General features: G+C 35.5%; 1 protein-coding gene across 20 annotated transcripts in view; it reads right to left on the bottom strand.

Moving 5' to 3' along the window:
* Phf14 (PHD finger protein 14) overlaps positions 1-14,037 on the bottom strand; it is a 192,432-nt gene that overhangs the window by 107,868 nt on the left and 70,527 nt on the right. For 19 of the 20 annotated variants that reach the window (XR_003956264.1, XR_003956260.1, XR_003956263.1 and 16 more), the window contains 6 exons: positions 5,801-5,947; positions 5,015-5,285; positions 4,607-4,713; positions 3,472-3,567; positions 2,157-2,260; positions 172-303 (listed from right to left, as the gene is read on the bottom strand). Coding sequence is in view for 14 of the 20 variants with exons in the window: in XM_006505197.4 (XP_006505260.1) it covers positions 172-303; positions 2,157-2,260; positions 3,472-3,567; positions 4,607-4,713; positions 5,015-5,285; positions 5,801-5,947 (857 nt within the window). In the remaining 6 variants the exon portion in view is untranslated. The remainder of the gene's footprint in view (positions 1-171; positions 304-2,156; positions 2,261-3,471; positions 3,568-4,606; positions 4,714-5,014; positions 5,286-5,800; positions 5,948-14,037) is intronic. The other variant, XR_001785183.2, reaches the window with a different exon arrangement.

Raw genomic sequence — 14,037 nt, 5'->3', positions numbered from 1 at the left:
TACTAATAAGTCATTTCAACAAAAATTGTACTTTACTCATATAAGTTAGAAAGACAAATATTTAATTAGAAATGTGAAAAATACTTTATTATGAATTAGTGATACAACAGGGTTGTACTGTTGAGGCTAAAAACAAACTAATTCCAACTATTTCTTGTCCGTTTCACTTACCAGTAACTGTTTTTCGTCTTTCTCGGCATCCTTGTAAGAGGAGGATCAAGGCAGCCGAGATGATAATGCAGTTTACAGGTGTCACACAGTAAAAGAAGATGCTGATCATGGTTCTTCTTACAAATTCCACAACTTTAATAAAAGCAGCAAGTAAGAGTCACACTGAGGTCCACAGGGACAGAGCTCATTTCTAACAGTCTGAGTTCAAAAGCCTTCATCTGGATTATTCTGTTTTCTGCTATGGTATTTCTGGTCCTCTGAAGCTGAATCTTGCTTTATGGACCAAACCAGCCTTGACCTTATTATCACCTTGCCTTAACCTTCTAAATATGTCAGGAGTACAGTGTGTGCTAGAGGACTCTGAAGTACTTTATATGCTTTTAATGGCACCCATCATTTTAACAATACCAACTGCTAGTTCTAGATAATGTACAGAATGTTATAGTTTAGTTCTAATATAAGCTTAAAAGTTTTCTAAAGATAAAGCAATAAAGGATGGGGATATTTAGGGAATGCATTGTCAATATAGCTTTCAATTATTACTTAAAATTCATTTAGCATTAGTTCAGCTTTTCTTTATAAACATAAACTATGAAAAAACATAAATTGTGAAAAATATTCTAATTTTGAAAACTACCTTGAAGGTCTAAAGAAATTCTTTACCAACAACTTTGTTTTTAACCATTAACTGTAAACCTCTTATATACTCTTAAATAAATAATCTACATTTCTATGTCTCTTTCACAAAAGTCAGAGCTTGAATTTTTCAAAACAGCATTTTCACACAGTTAACACTTCTTGTGAGGTAAGTCAATTTACTTCTAAGAAAATGAGCACCAAGGGCTTAAAACTTAGCATGTACTTATATTGGAGATGTACAGAATGATAGGAAAGTTGTCTGAGAGACTTAAAGAAACAGGAATGTTCAACAAATCAAAAGAACTAGATTTTTCAATATCTCTGGAAAATATACATGTAAAGCAGCAATAATAACAAAAATTAATACTAACAACAACAACCACAACAAAAAACCCACAAAATTAAAAGAATATCACTTTAAACATATTCTGAAGCAAAAAAGTAATTACAGTCATAAAACTCCAACGTCTGGTATGATGCCTAATATTTTCCAAAGAATCAACCACAGTTGGGAAAACTATGTGTTCATGCACTAACGTTTACACTACAGGCAAAGTCAGTAATTTATTCTCCCATATCTCAGATAGATATACATGCATGAAAACATATATGTGCATATGATTTTTGTTACTTATAGCATACAATACACACATACAAGCACAACAGCATTTTCTAATCTCTCTCTTAATATAATTAATACATTACATAAAAAAGTGATTTGTCTAAATATAGAAATGAGGTCTTTTTTATTTAGAGAAAATGCTATTGTTATGTAAAATCACTACAATGAAATTTTTCTTAAATATTAAGTACAGAAAGTGAATAAGAAAACTATGTCTGGAAATGAAATAATTGTAGCTAAGCAAGGAGAGAAGAAAGAACAGAGAGGTTAAAATATAAAATTCATCATCTTTATACATTACCATTCATCACTACCTAGATCAAAAGCAAAATTACACACTAAAGTATACGATAAATGGTTACTTATTATGATGTCTATCATAATTAGTAATTATATAAGTATTGATTACAAGTAAATTTAAAATATTAAATTTAATATAACAGGCACAGATTTTAAAGTAACTTTGTAATTTCCTAAAGAGAATTCTTTGTTCGTTGGAGCTTATGAAAATTCATTCTCAGTTCTTTACAAGATATATGATTTATCTTCCTGAAGAACAAGTATCTCTTCATTCAATCTACAGAGCCTCAAATGAACCTGAAACATTCTTAACTAAAATTCTGAAACGTACAAAGTTCACTTTCGTGCATGTAAAATAACTTCTAACTAGTACATACTAGTTGAAAAGTAGATACTATTATTCCGTTATAATTTCATTACTTGCCTATAAAGCACTGTAGGAAGAGCAGATGTCTTTTGTGTGCCTCCTTCTTTTTTACTTGGTTTCCTTTCCTTAGGTGCTCGTAAGATTGCTGGTACATTCAACTTCTATTGATGGAATAAAAGTAGTACATGCTGTTTTAAAGATGGAAGTACAAAGCAGTATTTCCCCCACTTGCCACTAAATCTAAGGAAGCCAGCACTTAGAGAGGTAAGTCTGCTTTATATTAGCAAAGGGAAAGAAAACAGAGTGATAATCTTAACTACTTCTATTATAAAGCTACAACTGCATAGTCTCGTTAGTTCTCAGAAATACATTAAACTTCATGAAAATTACACTACTTCCACTTGAAAACCTTAGAACAATGAGGAAAGTAGAGGAGGCTTAAAAATCTAACACAGTATAGTTAAAAACAACAAAAAAATACCAGTGTGCTTCTTTGCAATATTCCAGCTATATTGGTGTTCCATAGGTTAATTAGAGAAATTATCGTATTGGACTAAACTCCGTAAAAAAGCAGATGAAATTCTCTTTTGTACTCTACTAATCTGTAGTACGATGGCTTCTGAGACAGTGAACATCTATCAACGTCACTGCTTAGTACCCTGGTGAGCTCACATCTGTTCAGTCAACTGGAACAGTATCATGTATGATACATGTGTCTGTGCAGATTGCCTTCACACAAGGCAATTTTCAATCCTCTGTGAAGTTACTTAATAAATGAAAATGTCTTTTATCACAGAATATTTTAAACTATAGAGTACAATTTTGTGATAAAAATATAAACCCAGACAAAACAAATGCTAGATCTGCAAGTAACTCCAAATTTCCTTTTCTGAATCTACTAAGTACTTATTAATAGGAAAAAGTTAATATGTCCAAAAGCAACTCATCTTCACCTTTTAAAATGAATCACTCTTTGTAGTACCAGTGACATGCAATCTGTTCACAAAAGAAGGGAATGGGAAGGAAAAATTGTGACAAAAATCTAATACCACTGAATAAAGATTATACTAAGAGGAAACTTATGCTTCATATCTTAGCTCATCAAAAGTGACAGGTCAATGAATTTGAGCAAAAGAAAAAAAATTGCCAACAAGATAGCTGATGAAAGAACCAAATTAAGTTATAGGTTCTCAGTAGGCAGCGGCTGCCAGTGGTCTGCAAGTATCTCAGACAGAAATCATTGCCCTAGGGGATTAGGCTCTGATGGAATGCAATTATTTAAATAGCAAAGTGACTTCTGTGTAGGAACTATGTACTATGAAAAATCTCAAAGAGAGCAAGAATTGAAGCACGCAACTGAAAAGAAACTAACCTGCCCTGTAATTCGGCCAAGTAAGGCCCATATCCCTTGCCCTTCACTTCGAAGTTTCCCATTCAGATTTTGCAGTTCCTCTAATGATTCACAGAGCTACAAATAGAGTAAATCAAATTAGGAAGCTTTTATATGTGCAAATATAAATAAACAAGAATATTCACATTTATTTTCCATTTATTGTAACATTCAGGTCAGATAATTACTGAAAAACAAAGATATAATTATTGCTAGTATGGTGAACACCCTCAAGAGAAGGGAAATACTTTCTTTTATTCTACAGTTTTCAGTAATGATGCATATATAGTTTGGCATATAATTTGACACATAATTTGCTATCAAATCTCTATCGAATCACATTTCCATCACTTCTTTCATGAGAACACTAAAAATCCCAAGGGTTCTCTTGGCTAACATTAACTACCAAAAGGCTGCAGATCTTGTGACTTTACTCCCAACAGTCTTTTTGCTACAATGTTGCTGAGTACTGGATGTTAATTCCTAGTAATTACATCACTTTAAATGGGTAGGTTTTTTTTTTGGAACAATAATTAGATACTAATTTAAATATTCATGCTACTTAGTACCTAACACTTTAGAAAGACCGTGCTTTATATATTAGACAGGAAGAAATACAATAAATTTTTCAATTGGAAAACATTTTTTAAAAAATTAGCATATAATTTTTAAAAGTCTACTACTTTAAGACTGGGTTTTCAAATTTTCAACAAACTAAAAAATAAGACCTATAATGCTGTTTACATTTAAGAATAAGAAATGAGGTTAGCAGTGTTAGTTTTAAACTCCAACTCTAAGCCTTGATTACTATGTTGCCAGGTACAAATTATGCAACCTTTTCAACCCTCAGTTTCTACCCCTACCAACAGGAGCAACAGCCATAACTAACACTAAAGACAGGAGAAAATTACATGGCTTTCTATGTGTGCAGGATGACAACTGTGCCTGGTGTAAGAATGCACGCAGTGAGAATGACAGTAATGAAAATGATGATGAAGGTTGGGAAAGAGCTGAAGAGCTCTAGAATTTCAAACTGAAACATAGAAATACAATAAAATCACAAAAGAACTATAAATAAGATCTACTAAGGGATACTGTGCATTATTAGCCAACGTACCTTATTATATTCTACATGAAGCTTTTCTTGCTCATTCTCTAATTTATCCTTTATATTCTTTTGTTCAGCCATATTTTCCTGAATTTGAATCATGCGCATATTTCTCTCTATTTAAATTAAATATCCAATTTTACTTCAGTAGAAAGTAAAGGCTAATATAAAACATACACAAAGCAGCAAACTAGCCATAGAGATGATCATTTGGATAAACTTACATTGGTCAAACAAAATTTAAAGTATATTTAAGAATAAACACTAGAATTTACAAAGGCTACAATTAGGAAAATAAGCATGCCTCTGACATATACAACACAGTAATGATTTTCTAAAACACTAATTGCACATCCCATTCTGTCATTAGCAACTTATTCTCAGGGAGATTGTGTATGTATCAGTGTCTATACTGACCAAAATAGTAATTCACAAAATCAGCAGTGAGAGCGGGCTGCTTATGCTTCCGCCTTCCATCCACACTAGAACTAGTATCTGAGTTGTCCACTGGAAAGATATCCGTACTGATTCCCATCAGCTCTGCTTTGCGCATAAGCTTACGAATAGCCGAAGCACTACTTGTCAGTGGCCTGGGTAGCTTTTCCCTTGGAACCCAGGCTTGTGGTCTGGTAGATCGCGCCAGCTCTGCCTTGGCACGATATTGCTGTAGTCGGGCATTGATCCTTGCCTAGAAAAAAATGCAGGCAGTTTGAAAGAAAAGAAAATGGAATATATTCCTCATATCTTTTAATTTTATGCTTAGAGAAGATACTAAAATTTCACAAGTAGGACAAATCAGATTTATCACTGATCCTGAAGATATACAATCCATTTCTGGAGTTGCAATAAATGAATCAACACTTAATAACAGCTGTCCTCAGATGGGGTCCTAGAGCTCTACGAAGAAACACATGCTCCCATCCCTAGCCAAGAAGAAATCTTCGATTGATAACCACTTGCAAATACAAATTTTTCAACATGAAATATTTTACAAGTAACTACACCATAGATTCACTGAAGCATAATTTCTAAGGAAACAAATACTACTCATGTCTAATCAAAAACCACTGCTTATTAACTAAAGTTTTAAACTACATTTTACATGTTGGACCTAAATTTCCATCACATGTCAATAGAAAACACACATGAGATCTGAAAAACAACAACAAAAAAACCTAATAAATTTAGGTGTGATTCCCATACCTGTGCTTCAGGGGACAGCTGTTTTTCTCTCTCTTGCAAAGACATTTTACAATAGGATTGTAGAGCCAAGTAGTTTTTTCTTTTCCATTTTCTGTCTAATCTGTCTGCATGCTGCTTACAATAAGCAAAAAATGGATCTGCTATATCCTAAAAAAAAAAAGAAAAAGAAAGGAAGGAAGGAAGGAAGGAAGGAAGGAAGGAAAGAAGGAAGGAAGGAAGGAAGGAAAGAAGGAAGGAAGGAAGGAAGGAAGGAAGGAAGGAAGGAAGAAAAGAAAAGAAAGGGGAGTTGAAATTTTACTCCAATGGGCATTTTAAAAACAAACTATCAATAAATAGTTTTCTTTTCACAAATCTCTTAGTGATGGCTACATCAATAAAATATTGAGGAAGCAATATTCACACATCATGATAAAAATTACTTACTGAATTTGAAATGTAATCTATCAACCTCAGACTATCACCCTTTTCTCTAAAGGGCTTTGCTGTAGTTGGATGTATAGCACATCCACACAACACTTGCCTACCACGAGAAAGACCTGGATTTGACTCCAGCACTACAAAATAATAAAAGACCATATTAATTGCAAAATATTGATAAAAATGTTATGTTACTTGGGTATGTATGTATACTTACATAAAAACTTGTAGTGTAATGCCTCAATTTTAATAAACTTAGAGAAGAATTATGATCAAATGCTAAAGTTCCATATGCATAAATAAATAAAATAGTAAATTGTAATAGTGTTGTAAATAGGAATGACAACAGCCATCATAAGTAAGTGAGATGTTCTTAACTCACTAGCAATGCATAAACATATTTTTTTTCTAGGGAAAAAATACATGAGGAAGGCCAGACCTTGTCAATAACAAAAATCAGGTATGTTTCTTTATCTTTTTATAACTAGTATCTCACATGGAAACACAATGCTAGCCAAAGGGTACATTATAATTCACCTGTCAGGGTAGTCTAAGGGACTCCCAAAACACAGTCTACTTCCATTGTCCTCAGTTGTCTCCTGGAAGCAGAGTTAATTCTCTATTGCTGAAGATACAGTCTCATATATTTCAGCCATAGGACCCAGACAATTCAAGCTGGTTGTGAACTGAAAGACTCCTCCTTGATGACTAGCTTTCATGGTACTAGAAGGCACTGTGTAAGTTTCCACAGGAGTGAAGCAATCAATTTCTACACAGCTATGATGTCTATGAACTTAATCACTGACAGCATGGTATGATGTCTTACCTAAGAGTGCAATGATGGAATGCATACTAGTGGTAGCCAATAATCTAATTGGACTGAAGGTCTATTCAGCAAGAGGAAACTCATGTCTGGTACTAGAAACCTGTGAAAAATATGGATCTTGGTGGAAAACCTAAAAATACCAGTTTACTAACTACATTATACATATTTATCTTTACACCTACAGCCAAGTGTAGATCTCACTCCTCATCAAAGATACATCTTTTTTTTTTTTATATTTTTTATTACATATTTTCCTCAATTACATTTCCAATGCTATTCCAAAAGTCCCCCATAGCCTCCCCCCCACTTCCCTACCCACCCATTCCCATTTTTTTTTTTTGGCCCTGGTGTTCCCCTGTACTGGAGCATACAAAGTTTGCCTGTCCAATGGGCCTCTCTTTCCAGTGATGGCCGACTAGGCCATCTTTTGATACATATGCAGCTAGAGACAAGAGCTCCGGGGTACTGGTTACTTCATAATGTTGCACCTACAGGGTTGCAGATCCCTTTAGCTCCTTGGGTACTTTCTCTAGCTCCTCCCTTGGGAGCCCTGTGATCCATCCAATAGCTGATTGTGAGCATCCACTTCTGTGTTTGCTAGGCCCCAGCATAGCCTCACAAGAGACAGCTATATTTGGGTCATTTCAGCAAAATCTTGCTAGTGTATGCAATGGTGTCAGCGTTTGGAAGCTGATTATGGGATGGATCCCCAGGTATGGCAGTCTATAGAAGATCCATCCTCTCATCACAGCTCCACACTTTGGCTCTGTAACTCCTTCCATGGGTGTTTTGTTCCCAATTCTAAGGAAGGGCATAGTGTCCACACTTCATTCTTCTTGAGTTTCATATGTTTAGCAAATTGTATCTTATATCTTGGGTATCCTAAGTTTTGGGCTAATATCCACTTATCAGTAAGTACATATTGTGTGAGTTCCTTTGTGATTGTGTTACCTCACTCAGGATGATGCCCTCCAGGTCCATCCATTTGGCTAGGAATTTCATAAATTCATTCTTTTTAATAGCTGAGTAGTACTCCATTGTGTAAATGTACCACATTTTCTGTATCCATTCCTCTGTTGAGGGGCATCTGGGTTCTTTCCAGCTTCTGGCTATTATAAATAAGGCTGCTATGAACATAGTGGAGCATGTGTCCTTCTTACCGGTTGGGACATCTGTTGGATATATGCCCAGGAGAGGTATTGCTGGATCCTCCGGTAGTACTATGTCCAGTTTTCTGAGGAACCGCCAGACTGATTTCCAGAGTGGTTGTACAAGCTTGCAATCCCACCAACAATGGAGGAGTGTTCCTCTTTCTCCACATCCTTGCCAGCATCTGCTGTCACCTGAATTTTTGATCTTAGCCATTCTGACTGGTGTGAGGTGGAATCTCAGGGTTGTTTTGATTTGCATTTCCCTGATGATTAAGGATGTTGAACATTTTTTCAGGTGCTTCTCAGCCATTCGGTATTCCTCAGGTGAGAATTCTTTGTTCAGTTCTGAGCCCCATTTTTTAATGGGGTTATTTGACTTTCTGGAGTCCACTTTCTTGAGTTCTTTATATATTGGATATTAGTCCCCTATCTGATTTAGGATAGGTAAAGATCCTTTCCCAATCTGTTGGTGGTCTTTTTGTCTTATTGATGGTGTCTTTTGCCTTGCAGAAGCTTTGCAGTTTCATGAGGTCCCATTTGTCAATTCTCGATCTTATAGCACAAGCCATTGCTTTTCTGTTCAGGAAATTTTCCTCTGTGACCATATCTTCAAGGCTTTTCCCCACTTTCTCCTCTATAAGTTTCAGTGTCTCTGGTTTTATGTGAAGTTCCTTGATCCACTTAGATTTGACCTTAGTACAAGGAGATAGGAATGGATCAATTCGCATTCTTCTACATGATAACAACCAGTTGTGCCAGCACCATTTGTTGAAAATGCTGTCTTTCTTCCACTGGATGGTTTTAGCTCCCTTGTCAAAGATCAAGTGACGATAGGTATATGGGTTCATTTCTGGGTCTTCAATTCTATTCCATTGGTCTACTTGTCTGTCACTATACCAGTACCATGCAGTTTTTATCACAATTGCTCTGTAGTACAGTTTTAGGTCAGGCATGGTGATTCCACCAGAGGTTCTTTTATCATTGAGAAGAGTTTTTGCTATCCTAGATTTTTTGTTATTTCAGATGAATTTGCAGATTGCTCTTTCTAATTCTTTGAAGAATTGAGTTGGAATTTTGATGGGGATTGCATTGAATCTGTAGATTGCTTTTGGCAAGATAGCCATTTTTACAATATTGATCCTGCCAATCCATGAGCATGGGAGATCTTTCCATCTTCTGAGATCTTTAATTTCTTTCTTCAGAGACTTGAAGTTTTTATTATACAGATCTTTCACTTCCTTAGTTAGAGTCACGCCAAGATATTTTATATTATTTGTGACTATTGAGAAGGGTGTTGTTTCCCTAATTTCTTTCTCAGCCTGTTTATTCTTTGTGTAGAGAAAGGCCATTGACTTGTTTGAGTTAATTTTATATCCAGCTACTTCACCAAAGCTGTTTATCAGGTTTAGGAGTTCTCTGGTAGAATTTTTAGGGTCACTTATATATACTATCATATCATCTGCAAAAAGTGATATTTTGACTTCATCTTTTCCAACTTGTATCCCCTTGATCTACTTTTGTTGTCGAATTGCTCTGGCTAGGACTTCAAGTACAATGTTGAATAGGTGTAGGGAGAAAGTGGGCAGCCTTGTCTAGTCCCTGATTTTAGTGGGATTGCTTCAAGCTTCTCACCATTTACTTTGATGTTGGCTACTGGTTTGCTGTAGATTGCTTTTATCATGGTTAGGTATGAGCCTTGAATTCCTGATCTTTCCAAGACTTTTATCATGAGTGGGTGTTGGATCTTGTCGAATGCTTTTTCCGCATCTAAGGAGATGATCATGTGGTTTTTGTCTTTGAGTTTGTTTATATAATGGATTACGTTGATGGATTTCCAGATATTAAACCATCCCTGCATCCCTGGAATAAAACTTACTTGGTCAGGATGGATGATTGCTTTAATGTGTTCTTGGATTCGGTTAGCGAGAATTTTATTGAGGATTTTTGCATCGATATTCATAAGAGAAATTGGTCTGAAGTTCTCTATCTTTGTTGGTCTTTCTGTGGTTTAGGTATCAGAGTAATTGTGGCTTCATAGAATGAGTTGGGTAGAGTTCCTTCTACTTCTATTTTGTGGAATAGTTTGTGCAGAACTGGAATTAGATCTTCTTTGAAGGTCTGGTAGAACTCTGCACTAAACCCATCTGGTCAAGGGCTTTTTTTGCCTGGGAGACTATTAATGACTGCTTCTATTTCTTTAGGGGATATGGGACTGTTTAGATCGTTAACTTGATCCTGATTTAACTTTGGTACTTGGTATCTGTCTAGAAATTTGTCCATTTTGTCCAGGTTTTCCAGTTTTGTTGAGTATAGCCTTTTATAGAAGGATCTGATGGTGTTTTGGATTTCTTCAGGATCTGTTGTTATGTCTCCCTTTTCATTTCTGATTTTGTTAATTAGGATGTTGTCCCTGTGCCCTTTAGTGAGTCTAGCTAAGGGTTTATCTATCTAGTTGATTTTCTCAAAGAACCAACTCCTCGTTTGGTTCATTCTTTGAATAGTTCTTCTTGTTTCCACTTGGTTGATTTCACCCAGGAGTTTGATTATTTCCTGCCATCTACTCCTTTTGGGTGAATTTTCTTCCTTTTTTCTAGAGCTTTTAGATGTGTTGTCAAGTTGCTAGTGTGTGCTCTCTCCAGTTTCTTTTTGGAGGCACTCAGAGCTATGAGTTTCCCTCTTAGAAATGCTTTCATTGTGTCCATCTTAGATTAGACCACAGATCATTACAGAAAACCACAAGCAATAGAAATGCAGAGAACAAGTAACCATGTGATGCTGAGCCCCAAGTAATGCACGTGCAACACAACTCCTGTACCTTAGGCTCACAGACAGAAAATTTAAGAGGGAGTAGAAACACTGTAAAAATAGGAAATTTTCCTATAAGATTTCATCTCCAAGAAATGCCAGGGAAGTTATACCCAACAAGTCTCATCAAAACTGTTGCCTAAATAAGACCTAAACAACAATGACCACAACTTGTTCCCATGCCTAGGTGGAAGGGAGAAACCTCATGGGACCTCAACCCTCAACAAAGAACAATTAAGGCAATCAAGAAATGCCGAGAGCAGGAAAAATAGTCTTCTGTGGTCAAGAGCACCAAGTGCTCAGCCCTGAAATACATATAAATACATATAACTCACCTTATACTGACTGAGCCCTGAAACAATATACATATTAGTCACCTTATACTGACTGAGCAGAGCAGGCTGTTTATATATTTAATAATATACAAACACACGCAGTCCCCAGTGAAAGAAAGAACAGCCATGGATTTGAGAGAAGACAAGTGGGGGTGAACAGGAAGGGTCACTGTGAGGAAACAACTTTAACAAACAGTAGGGTAAAAACCAACCTCAATCCTAGTCAAGACACAAATAATTTCTTTAAATAGAACAAAAATTAATTTGTACTACTATAGTTATTAAGAAATATCTGGCATTTATTCTTTAGGCTTGTTAAGGTATAGAAATGATACTAACAGGCAGGAAGACTTGAAACAAAATCAAAAAGGAAATAATCTTGAAATTCTAATCTGCACTTAAGATTTTTTAAAACCCATGAAGTAATTCTGTATTATGATACAGATATTAAAGGACATAGCACTGCATACAATTAAAAAAATTGAAGAGCTAGACACCAATTTATATAGACATAAAACCTAAAAAATATTACAAAATAATATAATCTCTATTAAAAAAAAAAAGAAGTGACATGCATTTAACCTATATACACTTAACCTAAAAAGGTTATTTACTTACAAAATTATCAAAAACTACAGTGAATATGTGTTCTATATTGGTTTGCAGAAGGCACCTCTGCCTTTTTGCTTCTATTGTTTAGAAAGGGTTTTTCATGGGTCCTACTGATCACCAATTGGGTAATAAGACTAGCTGGCCACTCCCTCAGTGTTAGCATTAGAGCCACGTGCTTCTCTCATGGGTACTGGCAATCTAAACTCAAGTTCTTCAACTTCCATGTCAAACACCTTACAATCTGAGCCATCTCCCTAGCACTAAGATAATCTTAATTACTACTTACCTACTAATTTTAAAAGTTAAGTAAGAAATGTGTATCTAGAAGACTGGAATTGGGGGGGGAGAAAGAGATTAAAAAATATCAAGTAGGATATACATAAAATTTCCTTAAGGTTCTATATAGCACTATAACCATTTTGGAGCTGATTTAAGAAAAATGATAACATTGTTATCCATCACAATACCTTTTTTCCCAATAAAGACCACTGTTTTCTTTACTTACATAGCAAATTAAACTTAAGACTACTTAGAACTTAGACAGGTAATCTACTTTAATGCAACTACTAATGATTAAAAATACTAATAACATGATTAATGTTGTGATTTCTTAAATTTAACTCCCTAAAAAGTGAGGCCCAGGAACATAATGTCTGAGAATGAAGAGGTCTATCCTGAAGCTGCTAAAGGACCTGAGACACGGGACAACCTGACTTTTTCCTTTCGTTAACTTACACTAAAGACAAAGAGTCAGTGGAAGGAGAAAGTGATCTTATCAGAGCTTCCATTCTCTATCTAAAGGTAGAAATTTGTAGAAGTGAGGATCCTATACCCTAGTGTAGGGGGCAGGGTAGTGGCAGACCACTCATAACATAAACTAAGATTATTTAAAATTGTCCTATCTTTTGCATATTCACCTAGAAATTCAATGATTCTTCCTAAATGTCTTCCTTTCAGTTTTTATTAAATTAGTAAGTGTAGCTTTTTGGAGCAACACAGTTTTTTGTGAACTCCTATGCAAGTCTGGGAGGAAACTTTGTCATTCCTCTAGCTAATGCATCAACTGGCAGTTTAATCTACAGCCTCCATATAATAACCGAAAAAAGAAAATGTACCTGTTCCCTATCTATTGGAAACAAAAAATACCAAATAAGATTAAAATACAATGTACAAAATTCTCAATAGAGTAATAAATATATGTATTAAAATCAATAGATCTACAAATAATTTTATACATTTTAGAGACTATTTTCTAAATATTATAATACTGTTCAATACTACCAAAATGACATTTTAATCAACAAAAAATTACTATAGGTTTAGTAAGATAAAGTCAACAAATGCAGACACTATCGTGGATGCCAAGAAATGCTTGCTGAAAGGAGCCTGATATGGCTGTTTCCTGAGAGGCTCTGCCAGTGACTGACAAATACCGAGGCAGATGCTTACAGCCATCCATTGGACTGATCGAAGGGTCCCCAATGGAAGAGCTAGAGAAAGGACTGAAGGAGCTGAAGGGGTTTGCAACCCCATAGAAAGAACAATATCAACCAACCAGACCCCCCAGAGCTCCCAGGGACTAAACCACCAACCAAGGAGTACACATGGAGGGTCCCATGGCTCCAGCCATATATGTAGCAGAGGATGGCTTTGTTAGGCATCAACGGGAGGAGAGGTCCTCGGTCCTGTGAAGGCTCGATGGCCCAGTGTAGGGAAATGGGAGGGCAGAAATGTCGGAATGGGTGGGTGGGTGGATTGGGAAACACTCTCATAGAAGCAGGGGGAGGAGGGATGGAATAAGAAACTTCAGGGGGCAGGGAAAGGTGATAACTTTTGAAATATAAATAAAGAAAATATCCAATAAAAAGAAAACAAAAAGCAACTTTAAAACATAATATGAAACATAACATAAATTTCTGTGCTGTAGTTTATTTTAACATCTTTGAAAAACACATGTTATGTTTAAAACATGGCAATTTGGCTATTCTTATAATTTGAAATATTTTTATAAAGTACAAAATACCCAGGCACACCTCTAACAAAGCTTCACCAATGTGGAAAGCAATATATTCCAAGGCTATATAAAAAGTT

The sequence above is a fragment of the Mus musculus genome, chromosome 6 (assembly GCF_000001635.26).
Source record: "Mus musculus strain C57BL/6J chromosome 6, GRCm38.p6 C57BL/6J".
Lineage (NCBI taxonomy): Eukaryota > Metazoa > Chordata > Mammalia > Rodentia > Muridae > Mus > Mus musculus.
This window is presented reverse-complemented; position numbering and strand designations above follow the sequence as displayed.